The sequence below is a fragment of the Mastigoproctus giganteus genome, chromosome 11 (genome assembly GCF_048544385.1).
Source record: "Mastigoproctus giganteus isolate SK-2022 chromosome 11, ASM4854438v1, whole genome shotgun sequence".
Classification (NCBI taxonomy): domain Eukaryota; kingdom Metazoa; phylum Arthropoda; class Arachnida; order Uropygi; family Thelyphonidae; genus Mastigoproctus; species Mastigoproctus giganteus.
In genome coordinates, this window is record NC_143585.1 from 56918944 (window position 1) to 56937410 (window position 18467).

At 38.3% G+C, this 18467-nt stretch overlaps 1 protein-coding gene across 3 annotated transcripts in view; it reads left to right on the forward strand.

Moving 5' to 3' along the window:
* Window positions 1–18467, forward strand: part of LOC150078025 (uncharacterized) — a 442574-nt gene that overhangs the window by 412781 nt on the left and 11326 nt on the right. For 2 of the 3 annotated variants that reach the window (XM_090384338.1, XM_090384339.1), the window contains exon 17: window positions 15723–15813. The exons of the other annotated variant lie outside the window; for it this stretch is intronic. In XM_090384338.1, coding sequence (XP_090240464.1) covers window positions 15723–15813 — 91 coding nt within the window. The remainder of the gene's footprint in view (window positions 1–15722; window positions 15814–18467) is intronic. 3 annotated transcript variants of the gene reach the window in all.

The following is an 18467-nucleotide window of genomic DNA, read 5'->3' on the forward strand; positions in this document are numbered from 1 at the left end:
GATGTTGCCAACAACAAATTCTAAATGGGAGGCATTCAAGGAATTAATCTTGGAAGATACTAGGCTTTTCACACCAATAAGAAATAATGTTCAAAGTTTAGGATGGATGTCACATGAATTAATGAGACTCATGGCAGAGAGGAAAAGTGCATGGGACACAAATTCTCAGGAGATGCAGATGCCTGTGATAGATATAAGATAGACCTGGGGTGGGGAACCTTTTTACATTGGAAGGCCAAATTTTATTTAGCCAAGATACTATTAGGCTGCATGCTGAGAATTAAATATATACAAAAAAAAGTAATATTTTTGTAGGAATACTTACAGTTTTAATGACAGCCTGTTATTGTATGAGGAATTTAAACAAAAAAAATTAGCAAAAATGATAACAAAACTAAAAATGGAAGAATTTAGACCTCAAACCATTTAATGACTTTTTTTTGGGACTGCTTATTTCCAGATAGTAGTCTGATGTTTGGTTCTAACATTGTTGAGTTTAGTTTTAATTGATCCTCCAGCGTCTCCATAGCCAGGTGGGAAGGAGCAGCAGTGCGTAGCACACGCTTGATTAGATCGGGGTTCGAGCCCGTGACCACCAAATACGGAGTATGCGGAAAGGTCAGAGAATGACCACCGCATATCCCGGAGCAATATGGCCTTAGTCGCTAATGCTCCTAAAAATCAAAATAACAACAACAACAATTGGTCCTCTCAAGTGAATATCCATCATCTGAGAACTCATGCTTGTTTTTATTTGTCATATATGAAAATTTTTATTCACAGCAGTAGGTTGTGCCAAAACAAGATAGCATTCGATGAGCATGTTGACATACATGTGGGTATTCAACAGCATTTTTCCATATTTAAAAGGATCCTTCATCGTGTTAAATAAAGACATCAGAATATTATCTTCTGAGAGTTCAATTAATTCCATCTATAAGTCATCAGGTACTTCAGAGACATCAGTCAGGTGTGGTTGAAAAGCTAGTTTCAGTTTGAGATCATGTTTCTCAAAATCAGCAAACTTTTCATTGTATTCTTTAATCAGGGAGTCTAGAACAGCTGTGTATTCTTTCATGTCTCATTTTCTTAAATGATTTGTTTGTATCCTGTTCATTAATTACTTTTGCTAGTTCGGGAAAGTGTTCAGCTGAAAGTTCTGATCAGTTAAGCAAGGTATTGAAAAAGGTCAGCTTTTTCCAAAATGCCTATATTTTAAGCCACATATATTTAAGTTTGGTTTTACCTTGAAAAAAAAATATTCAGTTCATTTTGCTTTGGCATTATATTACACAAAAAATGCAATATCTCTGCAGGATTCAACTTTTGACAATTCACACTGTGATTCAGTTCCTCAAAAGAGCTTGTGATTTGTTTTTGCAAAGATAAAAGTTTGACAAATATTTGTCCTTGGGACAACCAGTGCAGTTTAGAATGATATGGCAGATCCACACTGAATGTTTCATAATTAAGCTGAAGCAGGTTGCAAAATTGTTGATGTCATGATGTATTTGTTCAAATGTAGTTTACAATACCTATAACTTTAATGTGTCACTTAAAACAGTAGATTTGGTACACAGATTCTGCTGATGAAGAATACAGTGAAAGCAAATCAAAGTATCTAGATCTGGCAATTCTTCCTGTAGTAATGCAACAAATCCTTCTTGTTTTCCTCTCATGGAAGGTGTGCCATCTGTGCATACACTTACTAAATTACATAAATTCAGTTTTGCTTCACGGCATTTTACTTTGAAGATGATGACGATGTCAATTCCACTTGTCCTGGCAGTAAGAGTACCCAAAGTCAGTAACCCCTTGTGACAATGAAAATCTGCAGTTTAAACATGAATAAAATATAACACCTGCACTGAGTCAGTAATGTCAGTGGATTCATCCAAGGCAATCAAATAATAAATGGCTCCGCTTTGGCATATCGTATGAAGTTGTTCTGTTATATTATGAGCTAATTCACGCCAATCAGTTATGGCCCTCCTTGAAAGAGGTAGTTGTTTGTACTTATTAACCTTAGCTAAATCTAAACATCGCACAACTTCAACAACAACAAGTGGTAGATGACTTTCATCAACCGGTGAAATACCACTGCTTTGCTTATTGGAGGCTTGAAGTGGTGAAACCCATGTTTAGTCTCTAGAGCAAAATTTCCGGCATTCCCCCCCCCTCCCCCATACTTCTCCTTCAACCCATTTAACCCAAACATGGTACCAAGTACTATAGGTTCTAATACCTCTCATGTTTGGGGTTCACATAAAAAAAAAAAAAAAAAAAATTCATTCTTTTATGATTTCCACATTGCTAAATGGCTTACCTCTTCTTCCAAATCTATATGCTCATTTGTGCTGCTTTGCTTTGATGTCAGTCCCTTGTCCTGCTGTAGTTTTGAATACTTGTTGCTGCTGCTGCTTTCCATCTTTCATTTTCTTAAACACAGACTTTCAAGGTTCTCCTTTTAGTTTAGCATATTTGTTGTCCTTATGAGTCACATAATGCTGATATGTGTTGTATTTCTTCACTGTTGCCGATATGGCATTCCAGAGCAAACACATCATTTTTTCGTTCACTGCAACAATGCAATATTGCAATTCCCATTCTTCATTGAATACTCTCTTTTCTTTTTTTTAATACTCTTTTCTTATTTCTTGACATAATCTCGGGTTACCAGTAAAAATTAAAAATGAAATACACAGATTGACTGAAGATTCAATTTTAACACTGGAAAGCAATGGCACTGGGTAGAATGACCGGAATGTCAACTTCAAGCTTAGCCTTTAATGAATCCCTGTATACAGTTTAGCATTAGCATTAGTAGAGGCATATGATGCAAGAAAGCAAGCTTATGCAGCATCAGCCAAAAAAAAAAAAAAAAACTTCCACTTCACCCCTCCGTTCTTTCAAAATATCTGTCCAGCTGAGCCTTAAATTTATTTAGGCTATCAACTTCCATGACAAGGGCTGGAAGTCTGTTCCACCAACCAACCACCCGCTGGCTAAAGGCAAATTTCTGCATGTCTATCCTACATCTGTCTTTTCTAAATTTGAATTTATGCCCTCTCAGGTGATTATTCTGAGCAAGAGGAAGAATCCCATCAGCATTGAGCATGCTCAAACCATTCAAGGCTTTATACACCTCTGTCAGATCACCCCGCTGGTGCCTAGTCTCCAGACACTGTAATTTGCAAAACTTAAGCCTTTCTTCGTAAGAGTACCCCTTTGTGCCATTCACTAATCTTGATGCCCTTCTCTGTACTCGTTCCAGCAGCTCTACATCCTTCTTGAAATGAGGCCTCCAGACCTGTATACAGTACTCAAGGTGTGGTCTGACCATTGCCTTATACAAGGGAATAATCACTTCCTTATCCCAGCTAGAAAAATTCCTGTATATCATTGACAAGACACCATGAGCTACTCTTCCACCCGTCTGCACTGCTCAGAAAACTTCATATCTTCCTGAACAATTACCCCTAGGCCCTTTTCATTCTCTACCACTGTCAGTGTAGTACCACAGAGTTGATATGTTTCTCTGGGGTTGCTGTTTCCCATACGTAGTACTTTACATTTGTCAATGTTAAACTTCATTTGCCACCTCTCAGCCCATTTGCTCAACCTTTCCAGATTCTGTTGCAGCAGCATAGTGTCAGTAGTGTCCTTGACAACCCTACCAACCTTTGTATCATCTGCAAACTTGGACATTAAGCTTGATATACCATCATCAATATCATTTATAAATACAGAAAACAATAATGGACCCAACACTGAACCCTGAGGGACTCCACTAATAACATTAGTCCACGATGAGCAGTGTCCATTGATTACCACTCTCTGTCTTCTCCCCTCAACCACCCCTTTATCCATAGCAGCAATTTGCCTCCAATGCCACACTGCTCCAATTTGTGCAGCAGTCTTCCATGTGCAACAGTATCAAAAGCCTTTCTAAGATCCAACTATATAATATCAAAGTTATTCCCTGCATCCAGTTCTTTTGCGACTGCATCATAGTATCCATCAAATTGGTCAGCAAGACTTCCCCTTAACAAAACCATGCTGTGTCCGAGCTATAGACGAAGTCTTTTCTAGATCATCCTGCAGTGGTTCTTTAACCAGTGCCTCCATTAATTTTCCTGGAACAGAAGTTAAACTCACAGGTCTATAATTACTTGTGTCAGCCTTTGATCCTCCTTTGTGAATTGGGGTCACATTTGCACATCTTCAGTCTGTGGGTACCTCCTCTGAGTCCAAGGAAGTTCTCATAATTATGGCTAAGGGTTTGTTTACTTCCTTTGCTGCCTCCTTTAATATAACTGGATAGATCACAATAAGTTAAATTTCCTAGATCATATTAAAAATGTACGGACTTCATGTCTAAAAAAGTTAAACATACTCGGAGCTTTATCTGCCCAAACATGAGGTGCAGATCGTACCTTCCTTCTTCGGTTATAGAGGGCATTAATCAGATCCCGTCTCGATTATGGTGTTCCAATTTATGATTCTGCCAGAAAGAGTGAATTACGCTAGCTTGATCCTATTCAACACAGTGCTTTGAGAATTGCAATTGGTGCGTTCAGAACGTCGCCAGCACATAGTCTCTACATTGATGCTCACACACCCCCACTAACTTTACGCAGGAAAACACGGTTACTGAAATATGCTGTCAAGATACAAAGTTGTGCCTCTCATCCTGTTCAGTCATACCTTTTCAACCCACCATTAGAAATCCTATACAGAAACAAGCCTAGCATAGTAAAACCAGCTGGCCTTCGCCTTCTTGAACTGGTGCAAGTTTGGAATATTTCCATTCATTCCGTAAAGCAGGTAACAACTTATACTCAACCACCATGGGCTCCTCCTCTTCCAATCTGTGACACTTACCTCTGTCAATGGAGAAAGAATTCTTTGCAAGCATCAAATGTCAACCAAATTCATGCAGTTCACACTCAAAGATATACTGATTTCTCCCCAATTTATACAGATGGCTCTAAATCTAATTCAAATGTTGGAGCAGCTGCAGTGTTTCCAAATACAATTGTATCAGTTTCCCTTCCATCAGAATTTAGTATATTTTCTGCTGAATTATACGCAATCAAACTAGCTTTAGAAAATCTCTATTCTGACTATTCCTTAAAATCTGTTATTTACACCGGTTCCCTCAGCTCAATCATGTCGTTATGTAGTTCCTCAGATAAAGTTCACCCTGTTCTAGATAAATCAGAAGAAAAAATTCACCCTGTTCTAGATAAATTAAAGAATGCAACCAACTGGTCACTTTTTTGCTGGATTCCAGCACATTCCGGTATATTTTAGGCAATGAACTGGCCGATAAAGCTGCAAAAAATCCAACATTCCTGTTCCAGCATCAGATTATGCACTAACCGTTCATGCTGCTTGCCTATCACAATGGACAGCACTCTGGCACTCTCAGACTAATAATAAACTCTTTCAGTTTAAACAAGACCTGAAAATTTGGCGCTCCAGAGTCCGTACATCGAGACGAGAAGAAGTAGTCCTCTCAAGGGCAAGAATAGGACAACTCATCTGACCCACCTTCATTTACTCACAGGAGATGATCCACCACAATGTACACATTGTTCTAACAATTTGACTGTAAAACATATTCTTATTGGCTGCCCCTATTATAAACAAGACAGAACTTCATCCTTGATCTCACTGGTTAATCTTCATAAACCAATAACTCTTGAAAATCTGATTGGTGATAAGGCAAATATTTCTGAATTTTTTGACTTTCTCAGGCAAACTGGGCTTTTTAATTATTTCTGATTTCAGATTTTCTTCTGATTTTTGGAAAACTCATGTTTTAATATAATAAGTGAATAGGCACATTATAGCCTTAGCAGCTTATGTGCCATTAAGCGTCCATAACAACAACAACAACAAAGGTTGGCAGGGTTGTTAACGAGGGTAATCAGGGTGACTGCTGAAACAAGATCTAGAAAATTTAGTTCATGGTTCCATAAATGGCAGCTGAAGGTTACCATTCACAAATGAAATATACTGCATATGGGTACTAGTAATGCCAGATAACATGTCAACTATGTGGTACTAGACTCAGGGTAGTGGGAAATGAAAAAGACCTGGGGGTAATTACTGTAGTCAGGTATGAAGTTCTGTGAACAATGCAGACAGGCTCATGGGATTTTAGCATTAGTTGAGAATATCATGCAAGAAAGCAAGCTTATAGATCATCAGCCAAAAAACCATCCCATTTCCACCATTCAATCGCTCCAAATGTTTGTCTAGTTCAGCCTTAAATTTATTTAAGCTTAATTTTATTAATCAACTTCCACAACAATACATGGAAGTCTTTTCCAGCAATCAACTACCCGCTTGCTAAAGGCAAACTTCCACACAGCTATTCTACAACTGTGTTTCCTCAATTTGAATCTATGCCCCCGCAGGTTCTTAATTTGAGCAAGCGGAAGTATCCCATCAGCATTGAGCCTGCTCAAACCATTCAAAGCCTTGTACACATCAATCAGATCACCTCGCAGGTGCTTAGTCTCCAGATGCTGCAACTTAACAGAATTTAAGCCTCTCCTGATAAGAGAACTGCTTTGTTCCCCTCACCAATCTTGTTGCCCTTCTCTGTACTTGTTCTAGCAACTCTACATCATTCCTAAAATGTAGGAATGATTCATTCCTACATTTTAGGAATTATGGAATTCATTCCATCATTCCTCCAGACCTGTGAACAGTACTTAAGGTGTAGCCTGATCATTGCCAAAGGTATAATCACCTCTGATAGCAAAATTCCCATATTTCATTGACAAAACTCCATGACTTGCTCTGGCATCCCGTCTCCACTGATCAGAGAACTTCATATCCGAATGGACAATTACCCCCAGGTCTTTTTCATTCTCTACCTAACTGAGTGTAGTACCACACAGTTGGTACGTTTCTCTTGGGTTACTTTGTATTGGGTTTTAATATTGACAAATACTTTGTATTTGTCAATATTAATCTTCAGTTGCCACTTCTCAGCTCATTCACCTAACTTTTCTAGAATCTGTTGCAGTAGCATACTGTCTTTACTATCATTAACAACCCTGCCAACCTTTGTATCATATGCAAACTGGGACATTAAGCCTGATATCATTAATAAATACACTGATTATTAAATCATTAATAAATACATTGATTATTAAATCATTAATAAATAGACAAAACAACAATGGGCGCAGCACCGAAGGCTGGGGGACTCCACTAATAACATTAGTCCACGTACAGCAGTGTCCATTTATTACAACCCTTTGTCATATCCCACTCAACCACGCTTTATCCTTTGCAGGAACTTACCCTTAGTGCCATAGTGCTCCAATTTGTACAGCAGTCTTCCATGTGCAACAGTATCAAAAGCTTTCCTGAAATCCAAGTATACTATATGAAAATTATTTTTTGCATCCAGTTGCTTTGTGACCACATCATAGTATCCAATCAAATTGGTCAGTTAAGACTTCCCCTTAACAAACCCATGCTGTATCTGAACTATTACTGCAGTCTTGTCTAGGTAATCCTGCATGACTTCTTTAACCAGTGACTCCATTATTTTCCCCGGAACAGAAGTTAGACTAACAGGTCTCTAATTATTTGTGCCACCCTTTGAAACCCCTTTGTGAATTGGGGATATATTTGAACATTTCCAGTCCATGGAAACCTCCCCTGAATCTAATGATTCTCTCATAATTATGGCTAAGGGTTTGCTTACTTCCCTCGCTGCCTTCTTCAATTTAACTGGATAGAATCTGTCTGCCCCAGGTGACTTTTTTATGTTTAACTTCAACAATTTCTTCTCCACTTTGCTCTCTGTTATTAAAAAATCGTTTAGCTATGTGTTAGAGTTTAGTAAACTTCTGTCCTCCCTTCCTTATAGAATTCCTCATGTGTAAATATAGATGCAAAATACTCATTCAGTTTGTCAGCTATCTGAGCAAGATCATCAACAGTGAACCCCCCAACATCAAGTGGACCAATCTGATTCATCCCCTTCCTTCTAGAGTTTACATAAGTAAAGAAGTCTTTGTTGTTTTGCTTTGCATCCTTCGCCAAGGATTTCTCGTACTCAGCCTCTGCTTGCCTAACCGGTAATAAGAATTAAAATAATTATTGTTACTTTGTAATCAAGTTACAAAGGAGGTTTCCTTTGTAACTTGATTACAGACTAGCATATATCTGCCATAGGCTTCTGTATAACCTGATAATTTATATGCATTCCACGCATTTTTATTCTCTGCCACAAGCCTCATTAGTTCATCTGACATCTATTTAGGTCTAAATCTAGAACAGTTTTCTTAATTGGTATGAAAAGCCTAGTAGCTTCCAAGATTAATTCCTTGAAGGGGTCCCATTTAGAATTCCCTGTGGGATCAACTGATTATTTTAATAATCAGTTGATCCCACTGTATAGAATTGAAAAACTGCCTGAGACCACTGTAGTCACCTTTATCAAAATAAAAACCCTTCACTTTACCCTTGATGGTAGTTACATCTTTAAGTAAATCCCACATCAGTAGACTGTGATCACTGTCGCCTAGTGGTTACTTTATCTGCAACTTCCTAATTCATGAGACATCACTTCTGATAATCAGATCAAGAGTATTACCCCCTCTGGTTGCCTCTTGAACATGTTGCTGTAGTCGAATAAATCGACAAAGGTCTTGCTAGTGTGCGAGTGAACAAACCACAAATTCCAGTCAATATCTGGAAAGTTAAAATCCCCCATTACAAGACATTCTGATTTACTGGCCCACTCTGTTTCACTGCACTATTGTTCATTGTACTCATCAGTCATTAGGCCTATAACACAATCTTACTCTCATTTTCCCTTTCCCAGTGTTTACGTCACACCAAACTGACTCAGCATTGCACTGTCCACCCATGTCAACTGGGTGCACTTCCTTAGATTTTGTGTGTGTCTTAATTACAGCATAATCCCTCTTTCCATCCTACCCTGTCTTTCCTTTCTGTACACATTGCACTCCCCAAATTCCAATTCTGCATCCCTTATATCTGTGACACCATGTCACTGATATCTCAACAATATCTACCTTTGATGCCTTGATCAGCACTTCAAATTCATCAAATTTATTTACTATACTTCTAGCATTGGTGTATATGCAAGTATACATGCACCTGTTCTTACTCTTAGTTACCAGCCGACCGGGCTAGCCGAGTAGGTAAAGTACCTGCCCGGCAACCCAACGGTCGCGGGTTCGATTCCCGCCTCGGGCTTGGATCAAAGTACTGCAAAAACCTTGGGAGGTGCAATATGGCCACAGAAGCCGATGCGCCAACAACTACCAAATCAAAAAAAAAAAAAACAAAAAAAAAACAATCAACTCTTAGTTACCCTAACAGAGCCCGTGTATTTGCTTGTACCACGATGACTCCCTGCAGCTGTTGAAATCCCCAGCAACTTGCTCTCTAGGCTGCTGCTCATTACAATAGAAGCAGTGCAAGAATCGCATTTACCTCTGTGTACTGCTACTGCTAATCTTTTATCCTGTGAAATCCCTCAACCCAACAGTTTTCCGACACACCTAACACTGCCTCGAAAACATCAGCAAATATTCATGCACCCTTTCTATTTAAGTGTATCCCATCTTTGTAGAAGCAGTCTCTGTTGTTAGAAAGCACAGACCATGCTGAAAAAAATTCTACCCCATGAGCCTTGCACAATCTTTCCAGGGCCAAATGGATTGACAAGATTCTCATCATATACTCCCTCCTATTATGTCTGGGCAGAATTGCACACACTTTCAAATTCATCCCTAGCTCGCTACTTTTTTTCAACCTTGACAATATTTTGTCTATAATATACAGGATTTTTGCTAGTAGGGATGACCAAGTGATTATAAGGAAATGGTTAGGCTGCATTTTGACTACTGCATACAACTCATTTTAGAAAGGATGTCAATCTGCCAGAACAGATGCAGAGAAAGGCAACGAGATTGGTGAAAGGAATGAAAGGGTGGCCTTACCAAGACAGGCTTCAATTGTGCAAATTGCAGACTAGGCACTTGTGAAGTGATCTGATTGGGATATTTAAGGCTTTGAATGGATTGAATAAGCTCAATGCTGATGGCATTCTTCCTTTTTTTCTGACTACACTTGAGAGGGCATAAATTCAAAATGCGGAAGAATTGTTGCTGGACTGATGTGCAGAAGTTTTTCTTTAACCAGCAGGTGGTTGATTGTTGGAAGAAACTTTCATCTGTTGTTGTGGAAGAGGGCAGTTTGAAATTCAAGGAAGAACTAGACAAATTATTGGAGGGGATGGAATTATGTGATGCAATAATTTTTTTCTTGGCTGATGCTTTATAAGTTTGTTTTCTTGCATGCTTGATATGCCACTACTATTAACTACTACTAATAATAATAATAATATCGCCTCTTCAGATTACTATCTGTTTCTTGCACCAAAAGAACTTTGAAAGAGTGACACTTTGGACAACAGTGATGTTATTGATGTGGTTGAGGAATGGATAAAGGACCATGACGGTTGGTTCTATATAGCCTTAGTTGCTAATGCGCCAATAAAATTCAAATTCGGTTGGTTCTATACAAGTGGTCTAGTAAAGAGAAGGGTGCGTTGTGTCAACTGTGCAGTGCTTAAAAATATCTATATGAATAAATAATGATTTCTTTCTATATTGTTTGTTTCTTTCTTTCTCTAGTAATCTGAACGTTATCTGAAAAACCCTTTGTACATATATATTTTGCCATATATATAGCCATTGGGATTGATCACCTCACAAATATTTTCCACCAATCATTTCGACTACTTCTCTTATCGGTGTCAGTATCTGCCTTATTTGCCCTCGTTTTTGGGAAAAACCCTTTGTACGTATATATATAAGTAGTGGTTGGGGGGGGGGTAAGAAGACAGAGAGTGGTAATCATTGGACACTGCTCATCGTGGATTAATGTTATTAGTGGAGTCCCTCAGGGTTCAGTAGTGGGTCCATTATTGTTTTCTGTATTTATAAATAATATTGATGATGGTATATCAAGCTTAATGTCCAAGTTTTCAGACGAAACAAAGGTTGGCAGGGTTGTTAAGGACAATACTGATGCTATGCTGCTGCAACAGGATCTGAAAAGGTTGAGCAGATGGGCTGAGAGGTGGCAAATGAAGTTTAACATTGACAAATGTAAAGTATTACATATGGGAAACAGCAACCTATAAACATATCAACTCTGTGGTACTACACTGACAGTGGTAGAGAATGAAAAGGAACTGGGGGTAATTGTGCAGGCAGATATGAAGTTCTCTGAGGAGTGCAGACGAGCTGCAAGAGTAGCTCATGGTGTCTTGTCAATGATATACAGGAATTTTTCTAGCAGGGATAAGGGGTTGTTTGTTATTTGGTTTTTAGGAGCATTAGCAACTACGGCCATATTGCTCCGAGAATATGTGGTGGTCATTCCCTGACCTTTCCGCATCCTCCGTATTTGGTGGTGATGGGCTTGAACCCCGGTCTAATCAAGAAGCTTGTGCTACGCACCGCTGCTCCTTCCCTGGCTATGGAGGCGCCCGAAAAGGAGGTGATTATTCCCTTGTATAAGGCAATGAACAGGCCACACCTTGAGTACTGTATACAGGTCTGGAGGCCTCATTTCAAGAAGGATGTAGAGTTGCTGGAACGAGTACAGAGAAGGGCAACAAGATTAGTGAATGGAACAAAGGGTTGCTCTTACGAAGAAAGGCTTAAGTTCTGCAAATTACAGTGTCTGGAGACTAGGCACCAGTGAGGTGATCTGATAGAGGTGTATAAAGCCTTGAATGGTTGAGCAAATGCCGATGGGATTCTTCCTCTTGCTCAGAATAATCACCTGAGAGGGCATAAATTCAGATTGAGGAAAGACAGATGTAGGATAGATGTGCGGATATTTGCCTTTAGCCAGCGGGTAGTTGGTTGGTGGAACAGACTTCCATCCCTTGTTGTAGAAGTTGATAGCCTAAATAAATTTAAGGCTCAGCTGGACAGGTATTTCGAACGAACGGAGGGGTGAAGTTATCTCTAAATAGGCCTACAAGGCTGGGACAATTCATATTGAACAATTAAACTTTACACCAGCCGGTATTCAAATAAACAAATTCCAATCCTGCAACTAAAACACTTTATTTACAATAAAATAAAATAAAATACAAGTGTATAAAATAAAATATATAGTAGTCTAAAACTGATGTGATTTAATTTACAATAAAATACAAAAAATATAAAATATATAAAATATGATGATAAAAGCGATAAAAACAGTTAATAAAATGCCGTAACAACTGTAGCTTTCGGAGATAGCGATCTCCTTTCTCAACAGCATATTTTTGCTGTGCGGCACATCCTTAAATAGCAGATCCACGGCACTCGTCACATGGTTCCTCGGGAGTAAGGCCGGAATTTCCCATTTATGCACCGGAACCGGAAATGGCTCTGGAGCGCGCTAGCTGAAACCGTTCATCTTGCCCAAGAACCATTGTTTCAAAGAGGGGATGTAAGCGTACCCCCTTGTCTCTATTAATGGAATTGCTAGCTGCCCCAATACGTAAACTCTCAAGCCATTTACGGTCCCAGAACCCCTGTGCATGATCCGTGATGACAGCATCCTCTGGAGAGATTTGATGTTGCTTCTCCCAGAAATGTTCTGCCCCGGCAGACTTTCCATAGTTTGCGGACTTTGTTGTATTCATATGCTCCCCCAGATGGTCTTTCAGTCGTCGCCTTGTCTCACCTACATAACACACCCCACAATCCGGGCGTTTAATTTCGTATACTACCCCACTGTTGGCTTCTTTCGTTATGGGGTCTTTGACACAAGATATCACTGTGTACAACCTTCGTCCCGGGAGTTTCGCACAGCGTATTTGGCACCCCCGAATTATTTGTGCAATATGGTCTGAAAGGCCCAGATAGTAGGGAATGTATGCAGTGCTCACAGGGGCGAACGGCTCAGTATGGGTGGCCTCCGCTCCTCTAATAATTCTGTCCAACACCCACTAGGGGTAGCCTCATTTCTTGAGGTGTGCCGTGACACGAATAATTTCGTTGTCTCTGTCCTCGGAGGTGCTACAGTGACAACGAAATCATTCGTGTTAACACGAATAGTGACAACGAAATTATTCGGAGGTGCTACAGTGACAACAGAATTATTAGAGGAGCGGAGTCCACCTGTACTGAGCCGTTCGCCCCTGTGAGCACTGCATACATTCCCTACTATCCGGGCCTTTCAGACCACATTTCACGAATAATTCGGGCGTGCCAAATAGGGTGTGTACAACTCCCGGGATGAAAGTTGTACACAATGATATCTTTTGTCAAAGACCCCATAATGAAAGAAGCCAACAGTGGTGTACGAAATTAAATGTCTGGATTGTGGGGTGTGTTATGTAGATGAGACGGGGCGACGACTGAAAGACCATTGGGGGAGCATATGAATGCAATAAAGTCCGCAAACTATGGGAAATCTGCCGTGGCAGAACATTTCTGGGAGAAGCAATATCAAATCTCCCCGGAGGATGCTGTCATCACGGATCATGCACAGGGGTTCTGGGACCATAAATGGCTTGAGAGTTTACGTATTGGGGCAGCTAGCAATTCCATTAATAGAGACAAGGGTGTATGCTTACATCCCCTCTTTGAAACCGTGGTTCTTGGGTGAGATGAACAGTTTCAGCTAGCGCACTCCAGAGACATTTCCGGTTCCGGTGCATAAATGGGAAATTCCGGCCTTACTCCCAAGGAACCATGTGACGAGTGCCGTGGATCTGCTATTTAAGGATGTGCCGCACAGCAAAAATATGCTGTAAGGAAAGGAGATCGCTGTCTCCGAAAGCTACAGTTGTTACGGTATTTTATTAACTGTTTTTATCGCTTTTATCATCATATTTTATATTTTTTGTATTTTTTTGTAAATTAAATCACATCAGTTTTAGACTACTATATATTTTATTTTATTTCATTTAATTTTATTTTATTTTATTGTAAATAAAGTGTTTTAGTTGCATTATTGGAATTTGTTTATTTGAATACCGGCTGGTATTCGAATAAACAAAGGAGGGGTGAAGTGGAAGTGTTGTTTTTTTTTTTTTTTTTTTTTTTTGGGCTGATGCTGCATAAGCTTGCTTTCTTGCATTTCTTGCATCATATGCCTCTACTAATGCTAATGCTATTTTAAGTTAAGTATTTAAGCATAACCAGAAAAGTTTTCTGTAACACCTCATGTAATGGATTAAGACACCATTATTACCATCATTCTAAATAGAATTTATTTCAATAAAATTCTCAGCATAAATTTTCATAATAAATTAACTTCTGTTTTTTTTTTTTTTTTTATAGAAAATGTGTATTCACATTTTCTATAAAAATGTGACCTCTTTTATATATTTTTATATGTTCTTTATTTTTATACTATATTTCTATGAAGTAATTACTTCAAAGCATCATGTTGTTTATAATCATCTACAGAATAAAGTTTTAGTTTTCAATATGGTAAATAATTAAATTATCTCTGTGAAAACTGTTACTATTGTTTTTAGTAATTTGCATTACTTTGATGTAAGACTAGTAGTGCCTTTTCTAGATATCCCTAATGTCAATTGTGTCAGGATACATATCGTATCTTGTGATTACATAGAAGGAATATCAAGATCACTGGCCTTTTAGGATTTTTGCTAACTTAATTGTATGCACTTTATTGTTTTATAATTTGCGGTATTATGATAAATTCTATGTTAAGTGCTTAATTACTGTATATATATATTATTTATTTAATGAACAACAGTTGAAAAATTAGTGCCAACCAGGTAAAATCAGGAAAGTGCAATTTATCATTGTGTAGTTATCGATTAAAATTCTTCATTTCAACGCCAGCCACTTGTATACTCCTCTCATACCTGTGGTAATGGGAAATTCAATTTTCAGAGCACTTTTTATTAGTATATACAGGAGATGTGTGGTATGTAAGATGTCATATTTGTTTTCAGAGCAGAGCATCAACCAAGGAAAGTGTTTTCATTTTGAAGAACAAGTTAGAGTCAGGAGAACTCCTGTCAAGGGATTATGTTGAATGCTGCTGCATTTCTAAGTTTCATCAGTTCAAAAGTTACTTGACAGGTACTGCTCCAATAGTTTGATATATTCAGTGTAAAAAATGCTCGTCTTGATAAAGCTTAGATCACTAAGGGTATGAAGAAATGAGCAGTAGTACAATGTGTTGACTATAGTATCATTCAGCAGTGTGATGAAGAATAAATAGTACTTTAACTTTCGCAGGCAATGATCAACATCACCATGTTGCCTGTTTTGTGGCAGGGATTTTTTTTGATCATTTGATTAGCCTGTGGCATGTAAAATATCCTGTTTGAAAATAGACAACATTTAAATGCCATAGCCATTAATTTGTAAATATCTTCCTGCTATAGACCATTGTCTTGTAAATAAAAACCATTGCACAAATGGAATGTTCCACTCCTATTGACAAAAGATTTTATGAGAGAACAGAAATCTTGACTTTTATTAATAATGAATTATAGTTTCTTTTTATTACCTGATTTCCATTACTTTTTATTCAGTCTTCATATATCTGTATACCTCAACCTGTATACAAAAAGCATAATAAATTAAAGCAATAAAATGTAAAGCAGATCAGAAAATTTTCTTATCAAATCATTATAATCAAGAATAAAACTTTTCTAGATATGAGTTGCCTGGAATACAAGCAGTGAACTTTGTAATGAATCAAGCACTGGGAGGTGGTGGTGTTGCATCTCTGAGAAGTGATCCTCAGGTATGAAAACCAAGCATTAGAATTATAAAGCATATTCCTTTTAGTAAACAGAAAATTTCTATCATTAAGTATACCTGTAAAAAAAGTGTAAAACCTTTTTTGTGAGAGTGTTGATTCATTCTACAAAGATTGGCATGCTTGCCTTTTTCTGAATGGTAGTTCTTTTGCATTTTCATCTAAAGGTATGTTGCTTTTAGCTCTTGCATTGATGATCTTTGTTAATCTCCTACCATACCAAACACATTCTATTCAATGCCTCCTTTAGTCTTCCAGCAGAGAGGCATCAGAAGAATCCTTGAATAGTCTGCCACAGAACTCGTGGCAGAATGGCAAATCTTAGTGACTAAAAATTTGCCATTCGAATGGCAAATCTTTAGTCATAATTATAAGAATATTATTGGATTCAGGGGATGTCCCTGTGGGCTGGAGATATGCAAATGTATCCCCAATTCACAAAGGGGGTCAAGTTAACAGATCAAAGACATGTTAACTTGACTTCGTTCCAGGGAATTCTTCCTGGATTTTTGTATTTAGTAGAGATCCCAAGGTTAAGTTCTAATGGTGTTGATAGGAGCATATTAGGCTTAATATTCTTGTTTACTCTGGCATGACAACCAGAAAAGTGGAGTTTATAGTAAATCAATCAATACAAACATTAATCATATTTAGCAGTTACAGGCTTGAACCTCAGTCCACTCAAAGAGTATGCTACTGCACTCATGCCCCTGACAACTCGGATATGTGAGGTCCCAAGTTTGCAGAGGATACAAAGATTGGCAGGGTTGTTAATGATAGTAATGAAAGCATACTACTACAAAAAGATATAGAAAAATTAGGTAGTGGACTGAGAAGCAGTAATTGATTTTGAATCATTGACAAATGCAAGGTACTGCTTATGGTTAATAACCTCAGAATGAAAAATTCTTGGGGATAGCATTAATTACTTCCAGGTCTTATTCATTCTCTACACTTTGGTTTTGGAGAATGAAAAAAGAAATAATAACGCAATCAGACAAGAAGCTCTGCGAGCAGTATTGACAAGCATGTGGTAAACTCATGTGGTTTTATCAACGATATACAGGAATTTTGCCAGCAGAGAAAAGGTGACTATGCTATTGTATAAGAAAATGGTTTAGATCAAATCTAAACCATTGTTTTAGATGGTTTAGATTTATATATACAGGTCTGAAAGCCTTATTTATAGGCAGGATTAGCATTAGTAGGGACATGTGATGCAAGAAAGCAAGTTTATACAGCATCAGCAAAAAAAAAAAAAAAAACCCTTCCCATTTTACCTGTCCATTCCCTCCAAAGATTTGTCTAGTTCTTCCTTGAATTTATTTTAGCTATCAACTTCCACATGGAAGTTTGTTTGAACGCTGGCTGGCTAAACTCAAATTTTCGCACACATATTCAGAAAACATCTTTCCTCAATTTGAATTTATGCCCCCCTCAAGTGCGTAATCTCAGCAAGACGAAGAATCCCATCAGTTGACCTTGCTGAAACAATTCAAAAGCTTAAACACCTCAATAAGATCACCTTCAAGGTTCCTAGTCTAAAGACGCTGCAATTTGCCGAACTTAAGCCTTTTTTGGTACGAGCACCCCCTTTGTTCCCCTTACCAGTCTTGTTGTCCTCCTATGTTCTCGTTCTTGCAACTCTACATCCTTCCTAAAATGAGGCCTCCAGACCTGTACGCAGTACTCAAGGTTTGGCCTGACCATTGCCTTATACAAGGGGATAATCACCTCCTTATCCCTACTCGCAAAATTCCTGTATATCATTGAAAAACTCCATGAGCTGTCCTGGCAGGCTGTCTACACTGTTCAGAGAATTTCATATCTGACGGCACAATCTTCATTGTCAGTGTAGTACCACACAGTTGGTACTTTACTCTGGGTCTACTGCTACCCATATGCAGCACTTTGCATTGTCAATGTTAAACTTCAGTTGCCATTTCTCAGCCCATCTGGCTAAGTTTTCTAAATCCTGTTGCAGTACCATACTGTCATTATTAACAATGGCAACCTTTGTATCATCTGCAAACTTGGACATTAAGCCTGATGTGTACCTTCTTAATATCATTGATAAAGAGAGAAAATGACAATGGACTCAACACCGAACCCAGGAGGATTCCACTAATAACAGTAGTCCACGAAGAGCAGTGTCTATTGTTTATCACTCTGTCTTCTCCCTCCCACTCACCCATCACTTTATCCATAGCAGCAACTTGCCCTTAATAACACACTACTCCAATTTGTACAGCAATTTTTTTTATATGCTACAGTATTCAAAGCTTTCCTGAAATCAGAGTATATGATAACAAAATTATTTTTTTCATTCAGTTCCTTTGTGACCACATCGTAGTATCCAATCAGATTGGATACTATGATGATCGAACAAGATTTCCCCTTAAAAACCTATGTTTGCAGCAGCCTGGAAAACAAGATGCAGGGTATTTCAGAGACTGCTGGAGTCATTACGGTACAAGTAAACACATGGGTTGGGTTAGGGTAGCTAAGAATAGGAACAGGTGCATATATACTTAGATATACACCAATGCTAGGAGTTTGGTAACTAAATTTGAGGTGTTTGTCAAAACATGAAAGGCAGATATTGTTGGGATATCAGAGACGTGGTGTCACACAGATAT